We start from the raw sequence: 21,798 nt of genomic DNA on the forward strand, positions 1-21,798 counted from the left end.
TAGCCGTGAAATTCGTCGTACAACCTTAAAAAACCTCTCAAACTTGATTTTAGATCTACGATTGACGGGCCAAAAGAAAAATAGGTCAGTCACTCGCAGACACTGTCCACGCATTTATCTGCACATGTATATTCGAAGCGCAAATATTGGTCCGTGTGTCATGACGACACGCAGACCTTAAGGCTGTGATTGGACGGCCTTTAACCAAAGCGATCATTAACCCTGGCGAGAAATCAGACACCTCTTCACTTCCCTGTCACCCTTCATTATCTCACTCACAACCTTTAGCCGGCCCTTGATTTTGCTAACGATAGGCGACGTCATAAGAGAACTTTCATTGCTGCGTTTTGCATTCCCGGCGTTTATCGCGTTTGATATATTTTTAGTTAACGTGCGGCCAGTGATTTTTATGTGATCAATATTTCTTCCTAAAATGGCTTATCAACAGAACGTGAATTTGACGCTCTTTAGACCGTGAAAACCTGGAAAAAACCGTGAATTTTATTATTTAGTTTGAGTGGGAACCCTGCCTTAATCATATGTGGTTCGTTGTTGATTGCACTTTAGTGAGCGGTTCTTCCCGTCGATGAGCGGCTCTGCATACAAGAGTTGATGAACCTGAACTCTATTGACGTCATCAATCCTTGAAAAGTAGGCATAGCATTTAGCATTTTTCTTTTCAAATTTTGATTCACTGGCTGAATGAGGAAGAATAATTACCTTCCGTGTACCTAATTCTTTGAGTTAATTGCAATTTCGAGTCTTGAGTGTACGACCTTATTAAAGGAAGCCACCTAATTCGAGGGAAATTTACTTATTTTGACCAAAATACTGGTGATACTGAAATTTTAAATATTATTATAAACAGCATTTATAGTTCACTAAACTTTGTACGTCGTATGATACTTGCGTAGTTCTTTCCGTAATTTTCGAAAAATATATTTATTGGTGGCTTTTTTTCATGGTTGAATCTCGAAAAACACTAGCGTACCAGGTGCGCCTGCAATCAGTCCATTCAACTGCTGCTACGCCTTTCTCGCCGCACCCGGCTGAGTCAAATATACTCGACTGTGCGATCGAATTCCTACTCTGGAAGCCCGTTGGTATCCCTAAGCAATAAACTTTATGAGCCTCTTTGATGCAAGTAACTGCATTATGACTGCGTTGTTGTTCCAATTATTGGCCATTATTATCTAGGATTCATTATAATGTAAAATTGACCCAAGGGCCAAAGCATACGAAAAACAGTGAATAGAAAGGGATACGATATAAATTGCCGCATAAAACTTTTCATTTCTTCGTGAGGCCGGAAAATTATTCTTGTAGCTAGATCCTCATAATTGAAGGTACGATTTACATTTTAAGGATTTAATGATAATTTATCATTATATTATTTATCATTATTATTAGGATTTAATAAAAATTTATCATAATAATTATCTAAATGCAATAATCCATAATGTCCATTAGTTAACGATGTTGCGTTAAGTCTGTGGGAAAATTATGGAAACTTTTGAGAGCTAAAAGGTGTGGATGTGTAATATTTCTTGGAGATATGCGCAGTAAAACTTGAACGCATGTCAGCTTACATTCCTCCGGTCGTTATTTATAATATTTTTCGTATTTTAACGCTGTAGAACGTGTAAAATCGGCAATAAACGGCGTAGCAGCCCTCGGCGCGCATAGCTGGACTCTGGATGCACGTTTGTAGAGTGAAACACTTTCTTCGGTTTTACAAATGCCTTTTTAGTTTTCATCTGTTTTTCAAGTCTTCTATAAATGCTGGGAATGGAAGTACTAAACAGATCTCTTGGAAAGTAAAGTAAACGAATTTTCGAAGACATATCCGTTTTTTAATGTTTGTTTAATTAGTACCATTGTGTACTTCGTGGGACGGATTACCCTCGAAAACTGAAGACTGTTTTTAGAATCTTGTAAATTTTTTGGCCTTACCTATGCTTGGGACTGTGATGTACTTGCAGGGAAAATATCGTCCCATCCATCGATAGACAATGCATTGTTACTGCCATTTCAAAGAGTAGATTTGTGGCATGAATGCGTGTGATATTCGTCGGAGCCTTGAATGTGTGTTCTTACTTTTAGCCTCGCAAATTCTAGCAAATTTTATCCTAGAAGATTTGTCTTGAAGACTCAAACCAGAATTTGAAACCCCTATTGTGACTACTCAAATCTGTGTGAGGGATTTGCGAAAGTATCGGAAAATAGGGCTTCTTAATCTTAGTTAATCCTGAAATGGTAGGCAGCCCGGGGAACATTGCGGTGCTGCAAATTGCGTAAGAAAGTTCCTTGCTACTGTCTTGGGCATGCTCTTCACCCTGAAAACCCTGAATGCTCAATTTTTAATCCCTTATCCATCTTATTTTATGAAGCTTTGGTTTAAACTAGAGCATAGCTAATTATATTTCAGCTGTCAACAGTAATGGCTCTTTTCATCTCCTTTTCCTTAAGTGTCTCAAATGATTCCTGCTGTTGACTCAATGCATACTTTAAATTTGCATGAAGATGTACAACCTTCGTCAAGTTAAATCATTTCTGTGTATCTAGCTGCATCTCTCTGATAATAATCACTTAGTTTCTAAATACTTGGGAGATGGGGCAACAAATCTGGAGTCACTGGAGTTTGCAGCAAAATATTTTGTGAACACTTTTTGTGAAGCGCATGTTTATTTTCCATTTTTTGCTTGTGTTCAACAAAGCATTGAAAATATGAATTATGTATCCTTTGAGAATAGCATCCATTTGGTACACTAGTAATATCTATTAGTATAGTGATTAAAGTTACTGTGAAAACTGAGTTTGGCTAACCCATGCATATGTAAGATTTAAATGCTGTTTGGAACTTCCATGATAATAAGAAGAGTGCACACATTTTCAATATTTGATTTAGTTGCTCAGAAAACAGCGCTTTGGTGAAGGATAAATGTGTGAGAAAAAGTTTGCAGAAAAGACAGCTGCTGAAGCATTGTGTATTTCATCAAGTAACCCTAAGTGGGAACATACACTGTGTGTTTGCAATGAGATGAAATATTTTTTTATCCAACTATAATTACTGTTGAAAATATTTGTCCCTTTTTATACAAAAGTGTATGCCCAATATGTATGTGTTTCTCATTTTTGGACACTGCTCTGGTCCTCTATTGCCAAAAAATTGAAACATATGAGATGGATGAAATGTGACACAACTGTCGCTCCTGAGGAAACCAAATCACTGCATTCTTTTGCTGATCCATGCAGCCAGTTGATCCACGAGGAGTGAATTTTTTAGATGTTACTGTGCCTACATTCAGCATTTAATTCCTAATAAGCTGTTTATTTTATAACGTTAATGACAAATATTTGTTTGATTTTTATTTTGAATATTGGTGTATTGTCTCTCTTTCCCCTCCTCAGGAGAAATATACTTTGAGGTATTTGAATAATTGGGAAATCGTGTTATTTTAATTTATTAAGTTAGGAGATGCCTGCAGTGATGACATTGATGCTCATTATATCCTCTTGAGTACATTCTTTTTTGCTGATACGTATACAATATTTTGCTTGCATGCTTCCTTGTTATATTTATGTTGGTATTTAGTCTGTCAGACTACTTACTGGTAAGCTTGGTCCTCTACTTCTCTGAGATAGTTCATACATATCTCTTTCTGTCTCCATGCTTGAATTTCCATTTCTTCTGGCCTTGGATAAATATCCTCTGGCAATTCTTTTCTCAGTTTTCTTTCTCAGTTCCTATTTTATCGTGCCCTTTCATTTCTATAACTGCCTTAGCTGTCCCAAGGTGCTTTTATACTTTTCTATTTTCTAATAATTATTGCTCATAGTCATACATCAATTATTGATGCTGTCAAATTTTCCTATTTTTTGTAGGTTACAAGGTTTCTGATACGATGAGGAAAGGTATATTTGATACCCAGCTGTACGAGGGTTCTGAGAAGGAGCTGATGCTGGGATGTCTGTCAGCCTTGAGTGAGTCTTGTCTCATTTTGATATCCTCTTCCTTCCCCTCTATCGTATGTATTCCCTCGCCCTCTACTACATTGTTTCTTCAAGTGCATTGTTTTTTCCTCAGTCAATGGTATTTCTTCACTGCTGAGCAAGGAACTAATATAACTGGTAATGATGATTGTTTTCATGTGTCCCGGGTAAGAAGAAAAAGAGTTATGAAAGAAGTAACAATTTATGCAAAATATGCATAGGATATGCACATGGAAACACTAAGTTCTAAAGTTGATGCTTTACAATGATGCAAAAAATTGACAGGGAAAAAAATCATTCGCCTTGATCGGGATTGGAAACCCGGATCCCTCAATTTCCGGTTCGAAACCTGGTCAAGGCGAATGATTTTTTCCCGGTGGATTTTTCACACAAATTGTATTGTGGGTGACTCCCGTGAAGTTATCACTCTGGCTACTCCTGGTAAACTTAAAAGCTGTGTAAGAGAATGTTGTAAGAGGAGGGGAACTTTCTAAATAACCGAGTTCTATTATAATTATCATCAAGTGTATACATGGTCTGATTTTCTAGGAGAAATTAAATTTTTAACCTGGAAATTTTTCAATCTATCTCACAAAATTATTTATGCCCATAATTATTTTGTATTTTCAACCTGTCTGTGGCAAAATGACTTGGAATGACTTGACAGGTTTGTTTTTCAATTTTACCTCAATGTAGCGGGCAGTGCAATCTGGCTGATAGTGGCCACCTTCCTGAAACTCCCAATCAGTGGCACTCACAGCATTGTTGGCGCTACAGTGGGCTTCTCCTTGGTCGCCAAAGGATCCCAGGGAGTTGGCTGGAGTAAGCTGCTCACAATTGGTTAGTTCTTCTTCTTTGATGTGTTTTATTTAATTGTCCGTTAGCACACCTGCTGCTGCCAATGATTGTAATAGGCTATACAGTTTCAATACATATTTTCCATAGAAGTGGTAGCTGTTAATTTTGGTGACCATTTTACACTGGAACCACCAAAAGGTCTTTTTGGCCATGGCAATTATATGTTTCTAACTGCTGTTCATGGTTGTTCAGCATAGCTTTTTCTTTGTGCATTACTTTTTAAATCTCCATAAAACTGTGGTATATAATCACTCATGAAAGAAATTTTATTAAATCAAATTTTGTGATGGTCCACAATTCAATTAATTCATTCGTGAACCTTGCATAGGGACATAAGGACATCTTTACCATTTAACCCGATGATATTTCTATGTAATGAAACCTGGGAAATTAATAAATTACTTTTAATTAGTACTTTTTAGTTTTCTCGGCTTATAAAGCGTGTGTTATTTAAATTATTTTTCCTTTCAACAGTGGCCTCATGGTTTGTCTCACCAGTAATGTCTGGAATAGTGTCAGTTGGAATATACCTTCTCATTCGTCGCTTCATTCTGCTAGCTCCGAATCCAATGATCCCCGGTCTCCATTCCTTGCCACTGTTTTACAGTGTCACCATCATGGTCAACGTGTTCTCAGTCATTCACGATGGACCCAAGTGTAAGTTTATTTTGTAAATGTAAGTCTAATTTTGATCTATGTTTTCATGGTAATTGATTATTAATTTCTGATTCACTTTCTCCCTAACTCAATCCCTATCTTCTCTCGCTGCCTCCCTTCAACCCTTTCAGTTAACCCTATTATCGTATTTCTCCGATTATTGTCCCCCTCTGAATATAGTCCCCCCATAATATTGAGGCTTTAGTTTCGGGAAAAATATAAAAAATGCATTTGAATATAGTCCCCTATTTACTTTTACCATCGGCATTTTTGGAAAAAAAGGGGACGACTATATTCAGATAAATACGGTACCTTTCACCCTTTTATCCTACGTATTCCTTCTTTAAATTGAAAATTAGTTTCAGTTGCACCTTGGCTCAATCACAATTTTTTTGGCTTGGTTGTTGATGGTGTTATGATTAAGGTGACCAGACGTCTGGATTAATTGGGACATGTCCTCCTTTTTATATTTTTATCTGGTGTCCGGGCAGATTTTTTAAGAATCAGAAAATGTCCTCCTTTTTGAAAATCACGATTATATATGGTAAATCTGTTAATACCCATTCAGAACTTCTCAAAGTTTCTGCATATTTATTCAGCATACCAGGGCGCAATACAAATGCAGAAAGGGTATTTATTCTAATTTCATCTCAGTGGACTGCTGAGAGAAATGAATTAAACATTTCCTCGGAAAATTTAAAGAAAAAAAGGGTTAAAAATGCAAAAATTGCTTGAAAAAATTAGATCCACAGAAAAATACACAAAATCATTGTGCTGCTAAATTTTTTATTGTTCTTATTATGTAATTGTTATTTTTCAAGTGTCCTACTTTTTATCCCTTTATCCTCCCCTTTCATAGGGTGCTGTCCTCTTTGTCACCTCTTGGTATCTGGTCTCTCTAGTTATGATGATGCTGATCGGTTTAATTCAATTCAAGTGAATGGGTAGTGCTACACATTCTTATTATTTTGGAACTTAAAAAGAGTCTTGGTGTATCAAAAACTAAGTGAGATCGAATCATATTTGTATTTATTGAAATGTGTTGTTGAAGCATTGCTCTGAAAGAGTAAATTTTAATTGGGCAGTTTTAACAAGCAAACTTTTGTTCTGCGGAAGGAACCCCTTAATTCTCTCAGTAAAATTCTTTCTTCAAAGTTATTTCATGGACATTGATATATTAATTAAGAAAGTAGTCCTTGTATTTGATGCTCTTATCTCTTTTTCAGTGCTTCACTTGGACAATATCCCTTGGTGGGGAGCTCTGGTTGCAAGTCTTGTAGTGGGAATTGTTTCTGCCCTTGTCGTGCAGTTTTTCATTGTCCCATACCAACGAAAGAAGATCTTAGGTAAGTAGTGGTCATACAATGATGTAGTGCTCCTAACATTTTTTAATTTTGGAATTTGGATGTTTTTTTTATTAGATTTTAACATAGAATTGATTGCCTTATTGAATTTATGTTGCTGTATTAGAATGGTATTCATTAATGCTGCCCTTGGTTTGAAAGTTTTCCCAAGCTGTTGCATTGCATCCCAGGACTCTAGACACTTGAGCTCTGCATTCAACGATTTTCCACCAAATGGTCACATTGGCAATCATATTCAGCATTTAATATGTATAATATGTTGTAGAATACCTGTGTTCATTTATGTGGTAAAATATCACTGCCTCATTGGAGTAGTATGATCATTTTGATTTTTCAAACTTTTAGTGTAGACCCCTTTATATACCTGAAAGTGAGTGATACCATTTTATTGTTTCTAGCAATTCCTTCACATATGCATGTAGAGTGTTCCCAACTTTAAAACAGTTCATTTTTACACACTTATTCAACTCAGACAAATATGAACTGATAATCATGGGAAAGTCTTTTCCTTCAAGAGAAGCATCCCATGAATGCAAGTTTATTAATTACTCTGAACCCAGAAATAATCAATGAACATTTTAGAATTATTGGAGCAGAAATTTATCGGTTGCATCATACAGAATCAATGGGTACAAGTTGACTCCAAATATTTTTGTAATCAAGTTTTACTCAGAATCCTCCTTGATAATTATCTGAGATCATCATTTTTTTGACCCACTGACGTATATTCACGCCTCCTGTGGTGACACTTCCCACAATTCCTGATACAAGTTGCTTCAAATGCTAGTTTCTGCCTCTAGAAAGGAAGTATGTCAACCTCACCTGGCATTCCACGTGCTATGTCTCTTATTTTGATGTTTCCTTTTTCTGCATTAATAAATGTGTAGATTGTACATTCCCTTTTCTACCCCACTGAAAGAAGTATAGTTTTTGATCTCTCGCCCACGTCAACATGCTTTCGTATCAGAGCTTCTCCCTAACCCTATTCTGCAATTTCTTCCGTGGCCCTTATCAACAGTATTTCACCCTTCTCTATCTCAAAATCATGGCCCTTATATACTGGTTGCTAATATCCGGCTCAAGAGTGTTGCCTTGACAGATGCTTTTACCCCTCAAACGCCTCCCCTCAAACACAACTCTGGGCAGTGTCGCACTGCTAGTAGGGGAAATATGGAACTAACTGCACTGTTGGCGGCGGTATATGCCTTCGAACCACCGCCTACAGCGCAGTTAGTTCCATATTTCCCCTTTTAGCCGCACGACTGTGCCCGGAGTTGTGTTTGAAAGGAGGCGTTTGAGGGGTAAAAACATCCGTCGAGGCAACACTCTCGAGCCGGAATATGTCGGGAGATTATCAACCATGCTCAAAATGTACGTTGCAAGTACTCCACCATATTGGAAATGAAATTGAATAACTGCCCAATTGTAACTTAGAGAAATATCTGTTCAAGCATTCATATCCCTTCATCTGGATGATGCACTTCACTCTTGTCAGGAAAAATATTTACTATTTATGAGCAAGAACTCATTTTACTTACTATTAGTGGAAAAGTTAATATTATACGAAGAAAACTTAGCACTTGAGGTGAATGTGGGGCAAACAAGAAGGAACCTCTCATGAAAACTCTCATGCCATATCACGGTGTTTTCCTTAGAATATCATTTGCCTTTCCATTAACTCATAGTTCACTTTATTACCATTTATTGCCATTTATGCTTGGAAATTGATTGTGGTGAGCTGAATAATTTCAAGGATATCTGCCTTGAAGGCACTTTTACATAAATGTCCTTTAAGTTTTAATATTTTACATTCATGAGTTCCCAGTGGTTCTCTTTTTCTATTCTAGGTTATGAAAAGAAATTTGTCAGTGTTACACAATCATTATGATTAAAGCTATTAATTATGTATTTAAATAACAGCTCTTTCAACCCCCTGTTTACCTAACTCATCACTTAATTCATAGCTGGGTTCTTGCTAAGGATCAGTTTGATAAAGTTATAAGTTACAAGTTTAATTATTTTTAGCATTGTAAAACTTTTTTACCAGGTGTTTTATTACACTTTTTGCATCATTTATGAATTATGCATATAGAGGTTTGTGATTTCCTCTAAGAATGTAAAAATGGTTTCATGTGAAAGATAGGTGTTGTGTATTCCTTTTCAAATTTGTCTTTCAATTTGTGTACTAAATTGGTACATGTATGTGGATAAGCAGCAATAATTAAAATCGTCTTCCTCTTCATCTGCACTCAAAAACTCATTATTTATTGCATCAATCATTATTTTTAAGTACATAATGGTGCAATTTTACAAGTGCTATGGTTCCCTGAAGGTATTTATGCCCTTTTTTGAACGATATTTAGAAAGTTTGTTTTCTTGAAAGGCATATTATTTTATTCCTAATCTTCTTTTCTCATTCATCTTGAAGTTACTTGAAAAACCCTCATGTCTTACAGAAGATAATGCTTTTTTTTTCTTGTCTTCACATATTTTCATCTAACACTTCCATGGTGGGGCTAGAAATATATCCTCTTCTCACAATTTTTCGTCAGGTAGATTCTAATGCAGTATCCCAGTTGTATTGAAGGTCAGGAAAAATAATTATCACTGTCCAGCTTTGTGTCTATGCGAAGGTTGAAATTCTGGAACACTTGAGATGAATAGTGTCCTTGCCCACTTCCATGGAATTGCAATTCCTTGGGCCTCTGGAACTGTCTTTCCAGTGTCATCCTCTTTCTTTCCACTATGTTTAGGTGAAATCAAATTACCTTCTTTTTCATTACAAATAAGAAAAGTATTGAGGTGTCCCTGTATCTAAATATGTGCTGTCTCAGACAGAAAAATCTTATTACCCAGGAGCCGAAAATTTTCCAAGTCTTGAATCTATGCTGACTTGGCAATGCTGCTGAACAAAACCTTTGCTGCAAAGAACCGCTAACATTAAGAGCATCAAGCGAGGTCCTTCATCTCTGCTGGTTAATAAGTTTTGAACCCCTCGGAGGATGAAATTATGACCCCACGATTTCTATGACAAGGTTTGGGGCAAAACTGTCCTCCCACTTGAGTGAGAATTATTTATGGAGTTGAGCGACAAAGTTTTCTGAAGCTGTCCTTTCATCCACAGAAAGTATTTTTGTATGCACCCCTTGTCAAAATAAAGAATTCAATTTTGCTTAGCTATTGAGTTTTGATAAATATTTTCATAAGTCTTATCTTCGATGGATGGCTGGGATGTCTGGTAAATATGTTTTGTACCTCACGGAAGGAATTAGAAAGTGGGGATATTACTTCACTCTGTGATTTACCCTGTAGGTAACCTTTTTGTAGGTAGTGTCTTGTTTGTGATATTTTTCTGCTGCTATATTTTTTTGCTTCCCCAAAAAATATGATTTAATAAAATGAATGAACTGCTTCAGTTTCATGTCATGGAAAAATTATTAACAAGTAGAAAAGTATTTAATTGCTTAACCCATTCTTCACCAAAATTTTCACCTCTAGCTTTTGATTATCTACTAGTTGATTATCTACTAGTTGATTATCTACTGTCCTCCTACATGGAATATGTATGTGAAATTCATATGCTATGGCTTGGTGTGTGGTGCTTTACCCTCATCTACCCAAAATAGCCTTTGAATTAATGTATTTATTGATTGAATCTCTAAGAATTTCCATAAAATATTCAGATAAATATAAGGATCTTCATACTAAATTTTTACTATAATCATTTCTGTGTACTCAGTATCTCAGATTACCCTATATTGTTGCCGTTGATTCATAAGGCTCAAAGTTACTGTGGATGTTTTGGAAGCCATGTGGTTTTAGAAACCTTGTCGGTGCAAATTAGAATCTCAGATGGAAATTGTGGTGAATTCTCTTAATTCCTAAGAACAAATTTTAACAATACATATCGGTGTTAACCAAGCAATAGCATGTTAGATAAAAAAGTAATGTTTTGAGTCTTGAGAATTTAGGATTCAGAGAGAACCGGTTGAAATAATTTTCTTGTATTTTAATGCATCACGTATTAGTGCAGGATGTAGTTCTTTTGTATACACCCATGTCTTGTATAGCGTAAGGGATGCGTTCCTTGGGGTCTTTGCGCTATACAAATTTGCGTTATACGAGAGCGTTTTAACATTGGGAAGATAGGGATGCGTTCCTGGTAGCATAGGTCTTGGGTATTGAATTTTCTCTAAAACATATATATTCCCATAAATAGCCTTAGAAAACATTATTTATATAAATGTTTATAGTTTAAAATATCTTTAAAGATAGTATGCAAGCTTTCCAATACTTTTATTCACGTTTAAAAAATTCTTACGTGCTTTTGAAATTCGCTCCTGTCGTGCGGGTGGGCTAACATCAGCTATCTCAGGGATTCGTAATGCATTGCCAGCAGTTGACGATTTTTCAGACCAGTCTAAAAAAAACTATTGTGTGTCACCCAGGCCCTTATGTCGCTCATTGAAATAACAAGAAAATGCTACTTTGAACGCCATTTCATAGCATGCGGAGTTTATGAATGTTAAATCATTTTAATTTGAAGTCCTACGAGTCATTAGCAGCTATGTGAAACAGTCTTTAAATGCCTTGAAACCTGACCCAGATTTTCCTTCCCTGAAAATGAATGAACGAGAGTGCATTCTTTTCCAAAAGAATATCGTCTCGTCAACACTAAAAACTAGTCGAGGGGGAAAGGAGCCACTTTCAGTCACAGCTTGGAGTTCATCAGAAAATATTGCGGTGACTGCGTTATCAACACTTGCAGATTCACCTGATATCGCCGCACTGAAAATACCTGCTTGCCGTTTAAATTCTGGAGCCAACTGGAGCTTTCACTAAATGTCTCGGAGCGATTGCCACTCTCATCTTTTTGTACTGATTCACTATGAACTTTCCGTATGTGTAGACCACTTGGTTAAAGTTGGTGCGGCTGAGGTCACTGATGTTTTAACTTCGTCTTTATTCAGAATAAGGCATCGTGCGTTTAAACTTCCGCGCAATATCGCTTTGACGCTCTCCATTTTCAAAGCAATTGACCTCTTTCAATTTTTCTTCTAGGTTTATGGTTTTACTTGATAAATTCTTGATTTTTCTACCCGCATTCCTATTTTTTGTCATTTTCTCTTGGTTTTTACTCTGTATGGCTCTATCGAAATCACCCTCTGCTGCTGAACTGTATTCCTGAGACGCAGAGGGCCTACGACTGCGGGGAGGGAACGAAGCCATTGTGTTTTAGACTCTATAGCCGACCCTTTTATGTGTTGATGCCATTCATATGCAACTCGGCCACCGCTCCATTTCTCCCCCGTGAAAATCCGATGACCTTGACGGCTTTAGCGTAGACCCTCTACCTGGAAGTCAATCGCCCGATAACCTATGACGGTAAAAATTACGTCTCAAACAGTATTGCTTAAAAAAAAACTCATTTCCACTAGCCCCACACTTAATTAATGATCTAAATTAACTATTATCACTCTGCTAAGGAGACGAGATAAATTACTTCGGTAGGCCGGCTATCTGGACCTAATGACGAGTAATACTTTTAGCCATTGCACAGCAACGGATTTCGATTAATAATAAACAAAACAGAAGATTTGAGGCAAGCAATAATATTAATATGCGTAAAATGATAGAAATTTCGTGTGTACTTAGCGCAAGTTCACGTTTTATCACGAGAGCGTTTAAGATTTGTGATTAGGCTTCACTGCGTTGCAATGTTTCCCCGAGGAACGAAATTGCGCTAATCGAAATTGCGCTATACGAGACATGGGTGTATTCAATCTCCAGACGCAATGTTGAAGAAGAAAGCCATTGTCGTCCTTAATGCTATTTCAACTGCAGATATTGTATACATATTTACTGTGTGCCCGGGCACTAAGTATGGGTGCAGTAAGTTTCAAAAGCACAGAAATACAGTTGAGGACCTCAAATCTGGAATCCCGATACCCGGAAAACCGGAAATCCAGAACATTTGAAAATTCCTCTGCGTAGCGTTTTGACTTGCCACCTCGTGGCACCACTCTCCAAGCCTTATACGCTAAGAACCTTGTCAGGGACACATAAGGATATCAAATATCAAGTACAAGAGCCTGAGCACATGTATAAATCAATGAATTTACTAAATATACTATGAAGATCAGAAATCCAGAAAAACCAGAAATCCAGAAGCCCTTCGGTCCCAAGCTTTTTATATTTGAGGTCCTCAACTGTACGTTAATTGTTTAGTTGATCGTAGCAATTTTTTTATACTATAAAGCTTTGGACATGCATCTTAAATGCCTCTTATTATTAGGAATATAAGTGTATCAATGTATGATCATTAGATAGAGCAATTGAGCATGCTTTGGAAAAAGGAAATAAGCTCCATTGATGCGGGGTCCTGAGAAAGTTATTTAGTTTTCCTACAATTCACAAATAACCAATTAGGAATCATGTGATCATTTGTAGCTTGACCAACTTCAGCATCTCATTTTCGCTTAAGGAAATTGGAAATAGCATTGATTCAGTGGTCCTCAGGAAAGATAACGTTAGCAAGCCCCTTCCTTTTTTTCCTTCCCTGTTCCTTTCCTTTACCGAACAGCATTGAATGGTTTTTGCCCGACTGATGGGTGGTTGGGAAAGAAGGGGATGAATGAGGGGGGGGACATGGACATATCATCATGATGAAAATCACAGATCAAAATGTTTTCCTCAATGGGTTTCTTGTTTGGTAGGGAAGAAGGCTCGACACTCATAATGGTTGTGATTTTTTGCAGCGGAAGTGTGGTTTATCGGCATTGATTTTAGGATCCTAAGTGATAAGACTTTTGCTGCCTTGTACTGATGTCAGACCTCTATAGAACAAATCTCCAAAGAAGATTACACATGTCCGTCCATTGTAATGGTGGTGATGTTTTAGCATTGTTGGAAAGAGCTTGAGTTTAGGTGTTGAAGTACATGCTGTCCATTAAAACTATTACATGGTCTAAAATTTATCAAAGTGTAGTTGAGATAATCAAATAGTACAATAGGTATTGCAGACCATAAGCCAGATTAACGATATCAGCTGCCTGAAGGAGGGAATTGAACCAAAGGTGGTGGTGTACAGTAGATGCATCCACATCCCTTGCTGAGGCTCTAGTTACGTCCTCTGTGAGAAGGTAGAATAATATTGACTTATATGCGAAGGGGATAAGTAGTATAAATGAGTCTATGCAGAACACCTGTGCAGATGATGTATAAATTCATGTGCATCATGGTACTTATTTATAGTGATGTCATTCCAAGATGTCTATTTGTGAACATAAGAATATAATATACTATGTGCATGCATGAGGCAATGTGATGAATTATTTTTTTTCCCATTGTTCTTCTCATTCCATGAACTATTTCTATTCTCAAAAAAAAATTGCATTGTGTTCCCCATCAGCATTGTTCACTCATTTCTCATTTGTGTTACCTTGACTTCTTCTACTATTGCAGAGCGCAGGGCTCAGGCTGAATCTGGTGGCGTGAGTTTTACATTTGGTGGTTCGGCAGGTAATTCAAAAATGGTGGAGAGGTTGGAGTTGTGGACAATTTAAAATTATTTTTCATCAGTAAAAATGTTCAACGGTTTTTAACTTCCTGCTGTTTATTATGGTGATAAGTGGGAAGAGGTTGGAGTCTCTATTTATTCTTATAAATACATATACCGTTCTGTGATGCTTATAATTTCCTTTCTGTCCATCTACTCTCTTGTGTGTGTGTACATATGTGTATGTTGCAGATGGCTCTTTGTTTATATGATAATGTTACTCACTGATATGCTTCTTTGGATTTTCATCCTTCTCTCCTGTCAATGGGAAACAAAGGCATCAGCTTGATATAAGTGCGATCATCCATGTCATAACACTTGATCACTTTCTTTATTCATTGCATACTTAATCTTAACCTACAAATTTCCTATCTGCCAATAATATCATGTATATCTCATTTTGTTTACTGCCATTGAATCATACAATTTTCGTCATTCCATATCGCTTTGGCTAGGGAAATACGGCAGGGTTGTGCAGTTGATTTTATTGCCATCAGAAATATCCCATTGTAAAATCCTTTTGTGTATGATGGGCTGGTAATTAGGTTTCCCCAACAATTTGCACCTTGGCTATGCATAATGGCATAAATTTTCAATCTAATCTGGTCAGTTCATCAGCCAATCTTGAATTAAAAATGGTTATCACTTTGGAAATACTATCTTTACATTACTATATGTCATGAATTTCATTTTCCAAATATTTTTTGAATTTTCTCTTTAGATTTTCATATCTTACCCTGATTCTGCCTAATTTGCCTTTTATATAAGAGATTCTGGAGAGTCATTCACGCATCAATTTGGCTTGCTTTCAAGAATTATTGAAAATTCTTTTTGTTTTCACTTTGCTTGGTTATGGCTTTTTGAAAGTTTTTAGTTAATAGTACACTAAATGCCAATAACTCGCTCTTGTCGCTTGTGTGGGTGGGTGATGCTATACCTACCCCCTGGAGATATGAAGTGTAGAAATTGAAAGTGGGTCTATTTTCATCTTGTGTGGTCCCTTTTCTGCTTTGTTCTCCATGTTTTTTGTGGTAGTGCAGGGCTGTGAATAAAGAAACAAGTCCACTTACTCCTGGGGCCATCTGTTCACAATACGTTCTTGCATGATTTTTCTCTTCACTTCTTTATAACAAGTAATCATCAAAAGACAAATGCTGTGTTTTAATTTTCTTGTTTTTTTTTCTTTTTGAGATATCATTTGAGGATTTGCTGACTCACAATTAGCACTTAAAAAATTTGTTAAGCTTTTTTGTCATTCTTGTTTGAGGTTATTACTGCAAAAATAATTTCAATTTTTGTTTTAATCTTCACTTTCAAGTGTCATTAAGTTGCATAAAATTTGTAGGAAATAAATCACTCAAAAGTTGTAATTCCAAGGACTCTTAAAACATATTTTTTTATTGAGCACTGCTATGCCAAGGTTGCAAAAGATTCGCCATCAGATATTGTTTTGGATGGGCTATTAGGTTTTCTCTGAACCTTCTGCTTTTGAGTGAATGAATAGATGCTGACAGAAAATCAGTCAATAGTCCGTTAAGGAATCTCCACACCATTCTGTCACACATGTCTTTATTTCAGAATCTTCCCGTGATGTTAGCCCACAGCAGTCCAAGAATATCTCCACCGAGGACATGACCAAGTTCTCCCCGGAAGTGATTGAAATGGAAGCCAATCCTGTTGTTTCTTCAATGCCAGATGGAGGTGCCAATCAAGTCTATCGCTTCCCGCACACCAATGGAGAGGTGAAGCCCAATGGATATCTACTAGCAGCATCCACTGACGATTCCAATATGATGGTAAGTTTAGATTATATGGTGGCTAGCTGGCACAACTTCTTGAATTTGAGTAGTCATTGTATGTGGCCTGGCCACAAACAAATCATAACGAACCTCAAATCCGTGGATTCAATGTACAATCAAATCCTTAGATTAGAGATTTGATCCATCCCTATTATAAGTAGGGGTGGGGCAACGGTTCCAGCATTTGATTGAATCGTAACACATTTGTGAATCCATGTACTTGAGGTTTCTGTTTCATGATAATTATATTGTCTTCGTTTCAACCATAATACATGTTGTCAACATAGCCCTCGAAGCTCTGGTGGCATGTTGAGATAGGTAGACGGCGTGTTTATTTTTTAGACTTTCTCTATCAGATTAGGTGCTTGATAATTGCTCTAGCCTTGGGAGGGTGCTTGCTTAATGCGGGAAGTGGGTTGGGGAGGGGAGAGAGTTGGGAACATCAAACAAGAGTGGTGGAAACAGCACCTTTTCTCCTTTATCGCAGGGAGCTGTCTCCCCTGAAGCAAATGAATGCGACAGGGCTGCCGAGCGAAACACTCTCGTTGTTGCTCCACATCTAGCCAGTGGTCAGGTGACTCCTGCCTGTGGTACGTATCTTTATTTTCCCATGGAATGCTTCCCACTTGCAAATGCTCATAAAAGAGAAAGACACCCTCTTTGACTCATCAATGAAAGTGGTGAATGTATTCAGGAATTATTGATTTGACATTAATTTGAAGGCTTCCATGGATTCTTCTTGAAAATCATTTTTTTTCCAGGATTCATTTGGAATTTGAGTTTCACTTGAAACAATATTTTGCTAGCCCTTATTTTTTTTCGTAATGACCTCGCACACTGGGTAAATTGATTGAGGGCTATTGAATTATTGTTCATTTATAGTGAAGCTCAAACATGAAATGAATCTCTTTAAATGTCATTTTAAATTTACTGAAATTCCTTATTGGAATTAACTTTCTGATGTCATCTGAATGTGCTTCTGATGATTGTAAAAGTTAAGTACAAATATATGCTCAGTACTCAGCCGAGGTTTACAAAATGTTTGGGGTTGAATTTTTAAATATTTTTACATCCTGGAAAGTCGAACATAATACATCCAGTGTGAATCTTTTGCCTAATAAGTTGTTTGAAGTGGATCCCCTAATACCTTCTATTACCAATAATCATAGTTTCACAACTTGAAAACTTACAGTGTGAAAGATGTGCAAATGCTAGAGATTCGTTTTTTATTATTGTTTGGAAATGTTACATCACTGTGTATGTGAAATCAAATGATCTCCAGTCCCACAAAAATAGTAAATACAGTGAAACCTCAATTTTACATTCCCCCATTATACATTTTCCCTGATTTTGCACAGTTTTTATCAGGTCCCCAACAATACCGCCTTTAGAAAATGATACTCTATTTTACAATATCCTCAATTTTGCACTTTTTGTAAGTGGTCCATTCAAAAGTGTAAAATAGAGGTTTTACTGTACTTTTATCCTAACTCAGGTTTCCCTTTTTACTACCTGAAGTTGGAGTCAAATGGGAAATATGGATTGTGATTTAAGTTTTGTAGTTTGGTAGAATTGGTATTTTTCAAATTTCCTGTGATGGTGATAATTATTTGATTTTGGATGTTATATTTGAGAGCTGGTAATTTTATAGAAGTATATATTCTGTAAAACCTCGATGTGATTATCTTGCTGATAGTGAATAATGTATGGTGATGGTGATAATGTATTGCAAAGTCATGCCCCCAGTCTTGGGATCTTTTCATTGACCTTCCAGAAGAAAAAAACCTCTTGGAGCGAACTACTGTCATTGATAAACCATTGAACAAATCCTCATGCTCCCCATAAGCATGGAAGTTAGACTCTCTCATGATGTATACCAAACAGGAAGTATTTGAATTTCGGAAGAATAAGGAAAGTGTCATGAAAGAACATTAGTATGTGCATAAAATTGCAAAAGGAATAGCACACCAACCAGCTTAAAAGATAACTTCAGTGTAGAATACACAGTGGAAGCTCATTTTAGTGAATAAAGCATAAAGCGAGAATCATGTTAAAATGAGTGATTAACAGTGTAAAATCAATAGGGGTATGATTTAAATAAATATGAACATATTGAAATGAAATGTAGTTGCACTTTTCCACAATAAATTAATTCCTTCAGTGTGTTTTGGTTCGCAGAGCTGTCATCTGGTTCAAGACTTGTCATGTACCAGATGATGGCTCTGTGAGCCAAAACGTGTCGTACAAATTAAATTATTGTGGAACAGTGTAACTACTTTTCATTTCAATATGTTGAACTTCCACCATATTATGCCTGAATCAGGAGAACTTAAATGTGGACATAGCAAGGCCTAGAAGTCCCTGCCACAGTATGTGCCCATTATTGTGAGGTTTTATCTACCTATATTTCTTCAGGCTGGGATATAATTTATCTTAAAAGCAAACGGGGGTCACCCATATTACTAGTGAGGGTGGAAATATTACTCCGAAAAGAGGTGTACAATGTTTATTTTGCCAGCCACTAAGTGTACAGGCATAAATAAAAACTACGTAACAGCACCTATTGAAATCATGTTCCATGATATGTAGTTGTCTAACTTTTTGGGATATCTCCTGTAAAAAGAAACAAATGATAATTCATTCATTATGACCTTCGGACTGCATCTTCAGGAATATTGGCAGTGGTATGAATGTCCATTTTTCCAACGCGTGAGTCCATCTTTTACTGTCAAGTGCCTGTCAAAGTAAAGCAATATGGTATTTTTTTACTTTGAAAATGACAAATGATATTTTCATTGTGACATAAAAAGTGACATGAATTTTTGAGTAGCAAAATATTAGCTTGAGCAACCGTTTCTGTGTCGCTAATAGGTAACAAGAATGATCACCAATGCATAAAATGACCGTGTGATTCTTCAATAATCATTTTTTATCGAGGTAGTGATAAAAGTTCTAACAGAAGGAATAATTGGATGAAAATTAACAATACAAAACCTTGTATAGACAAAAATGTTTTCATTATTACGTTGATCATTTGCTGTTTACAATTGTGCTCGTAGGAAATTACTCATTCATTAGGCTTACACCATGATCATTCGGCGGATGTTTTTGCTAGGTCACTATTACAATGAAATTATTGTGGAGCAGTGATGATATTTAACACATAACAGTTGAAATGATTGGTTGACAGCAAAGGCCCACTGTACTTGCTCTGGTCCAAATATCATGATGGTCTTCTTTGACTGACTGTACACAATGAGCTTACCTCCCCCATGGAATTATCTCATAGACTAATGTTACTTGGCTCCTGCCTTTCAACATGTTTGACATTGGCTGACCACCAGTCCAGCTCGAGAAGTCATTTGGATGGACATACCTTTCCAGCAAGACAAGGCCAATGTCCAAGGGAAAGGATAATTACCATTATTCTGTTGGTCATCAGGATATATTTCTCTAAAATTTTTGGTCAAAAACAAACTTACATAAATTCCACAATTTTTTTATTATTTTGAAAAGCATTGCTATTGAAATACAGGGATATGACTTCTGCTTCTCTTTTCAAAAATAATTCTAAAGCTTGCATTAAATATCATTGTATTTATATAATTAGCTTTCCTTCATCTGTTCACATTTATTTTTTCAGGTCTGTCACCGAACAGCAGTGCTGTACCTCTGATTAAGCCTAAGAATCCTCAAATAATGGTAAGGGCTTAGCTCTTTCGTATCTACAGTTTGTGAAGAATCTTTGATTATGTTTATGGAAATATTTTCTGTGTGCATGGAAAATCTTTAGGATTGATGCAACTGTACAAGAATCATAAACATATGTCTCCTTTTTTTTTTTTTTTTTTTTGATAAAACTCACATTTGGCTTCTTATCAAGTCACTTGGGATCATCCATTTCTGTGTTTGTATTTACAGTAAAACTTCGATTTTACACACTTTGATTTTACATCAAGTCTCGTTTTTACGCAGCGATGCTCAAGTCCGGCCTGAAAGCATATGGAATTGCAATGGTGAAACTTCGATTTTACATATTTTCTTGATTTTACGCAGTTTTTTGATTTTTGCGCAGCATAACCCCAGCCCCAAAGAGGTCGCTAATCTTGATTTTACGCAGTTGTCTTTTGGCTTGTTTTGAAAATCCAACTGGAGCAACATGAAGTTAGGTTATTTATTCGTCTCAATGATTTGCAAAAATGAATACAGGAACGGTTGAAATGACGTCGTGCTGTTGAGCGTTAAATTAAAAACATCGCAAATCTAATTATTGCTTCCCCCTGTGCCCTCTCAGTAATATTTCAGGCTCCTTTAAAAACGCGAATATTGCTCTTAGTTCAAATTTGCCATTGAAGGATATCGAAACCTATAACATGCGGCAATCGCCATGTATGCGTAACTACTTTTGATTAAGACAGATGATCGCCGGAGATATTAACATTATCACCTTTCGTTTATTATTCGACTTATTGATCGACGCTGTTTATAACATATTTATTGTAATTACAGTAGATTGTCGTTAATCCGGAATCATGAACTACGGAATATCTTTCCCTGACAGAAGGTTTTCTATGATTTTGCAAACGCTATGTTTTCCGTCGCCCCAGCGAAATATAATGGCAAAATGAGTAGTTAAAAATCCTCCTGTGCCAAAATTTTGGCTTCCTAGGTGATCTAAAAAAGATAGTCGTACTTCTAGTATGGACGTAAGTCGATGGTGATTCAACACGATGGTAAAAGCAGCATGCGCTGTCTCATTCCGCGGGCTAATCCCACATCTGCGGGACGAATGGAGGCGAGGAAAAGTTGCTTGCGCAGCTCGCTTATCAGAACTGACTCAACTTGTATCTCATTGTCAGTGGGTTTAAATTAAACATGGTTGGAACTTGAATAGCTAATAGCTGAACTCCACTTGGTGGCAAGCATTTATTTTTAACGGAACGGGAGTTAATGCCCTCTGAGAATAACTCGCGTCGGCAATCGTCATGTAATCATTGAAGTCAAATTCAAGACGTGAGTGATAAGGCAGTCCCTTTAAACTCAGGAATGGCTTATTACCATTAAATCGAAATATAAAAAGTGTCCGGTGTTGTTATCAGATATGGGGAAGCAAAATATTACTTGAAGATGAGTCACACGTCGGCTTGTGAGTCGAAGGCCCTGGTGCTGAATTCGAGGAAGAATGCCGACAGAGAAGCTATACCCGGTAGATTCAATCTACTAATGCCAAAATTTCATGGGGAAATGCTTTTTTAATGCGTGAAAATTATAAAGTGGGAAAATTGTTCTGGACTATGAATCATTTTTTTATTCATCACTCGCGACATAACGGCAGTTGCGCGGTTATTTAAATGGCTCACTTAAAAAAAGTGATCTAAACACCAGAAAATCTGAATTTCCGAATATCCCGGGTCCTATGTGCTCTGTATTATCTATGGTATGCTATTTGGAAGGAGGTAACCGACAGCTGGGGTCATTAGCGCCATAAAGTAGGGGTTGGGGGATAGGAACCCTATGTTGGCATTAGCCAGATTGTAATGATAAGCTCAAAAGGGACTTAACATCCCAT

At 36.7% G+C, this 21,798-nt stretch overlaps 1 protein-coding gene across 5 annotated transcripts in view; it reads left to right on the forward strand.

Annotated features, from left to right (window-relative positions):
- Nucleotides 1-21,798, forward strand: part of LOC124160274 (sodium-dependent phosphate transporter 1) — a 154,836-nt gene that overhangs the window by 122,881 nt on the left and 10,157 nt on the right. For 4 of the 5 annotated variants that reach the window (XM_046536099.1, XM_046536098.1, XM_046536100.1 and 1 more), the window contains 8 exons: nucleotides 3,886-3,984; nucleotides 4,690-4,833; nucleotides 5,326-5,508; nucleotides 6,735-6,854; nucleotides 14,337-14,393; nucleotides 16,009-16,226; nucleotides 16,717-16,819; nucleotides 19,873-19,931. In XM_046536099.1, coding sequence (XP_046392055.1) covers nucleotides 3,886-3,984; nucleotides 4,690-4,833; nucleotides 5,326-5,508; nucleotides 6,735-6,854; nucleotides 14,337-14,393; nucleotides 16,009-16,226; nucleotides 16,717-16,819; nucleotides 19,873-19,931 — 983 coding nt within the window. The remainder of the gene's footprint in view (nucleotides 1-3,885; nucleotides 3,985-4,689; nucleotides 4,834-5,325; nucleotides 5,509-6,734; nucleotides 6,855-14,336; nucleotides 14,394-16,008; nucleotides 16,227-16,716; nucleotides 16,820-19,872; nucleotides 19,932-21,798) is intronic. The other variant, XM_046536097.1, reaches the window with a different exon arrangement.

This window comes from Ischnura elegans, chromosome 6 (genome assembly GCF_921293095.1).
Source record: "Ischnura elegans chromosome 6, ioIscEleg1.1, whole genome shotgun sequence".
Taxonomy (NCBI): Eukaryota; Metazoa; Arthropoda; class Insecta; order Odonata; family Coenagrionidae; genus Ischnura; species Ischnura elegans.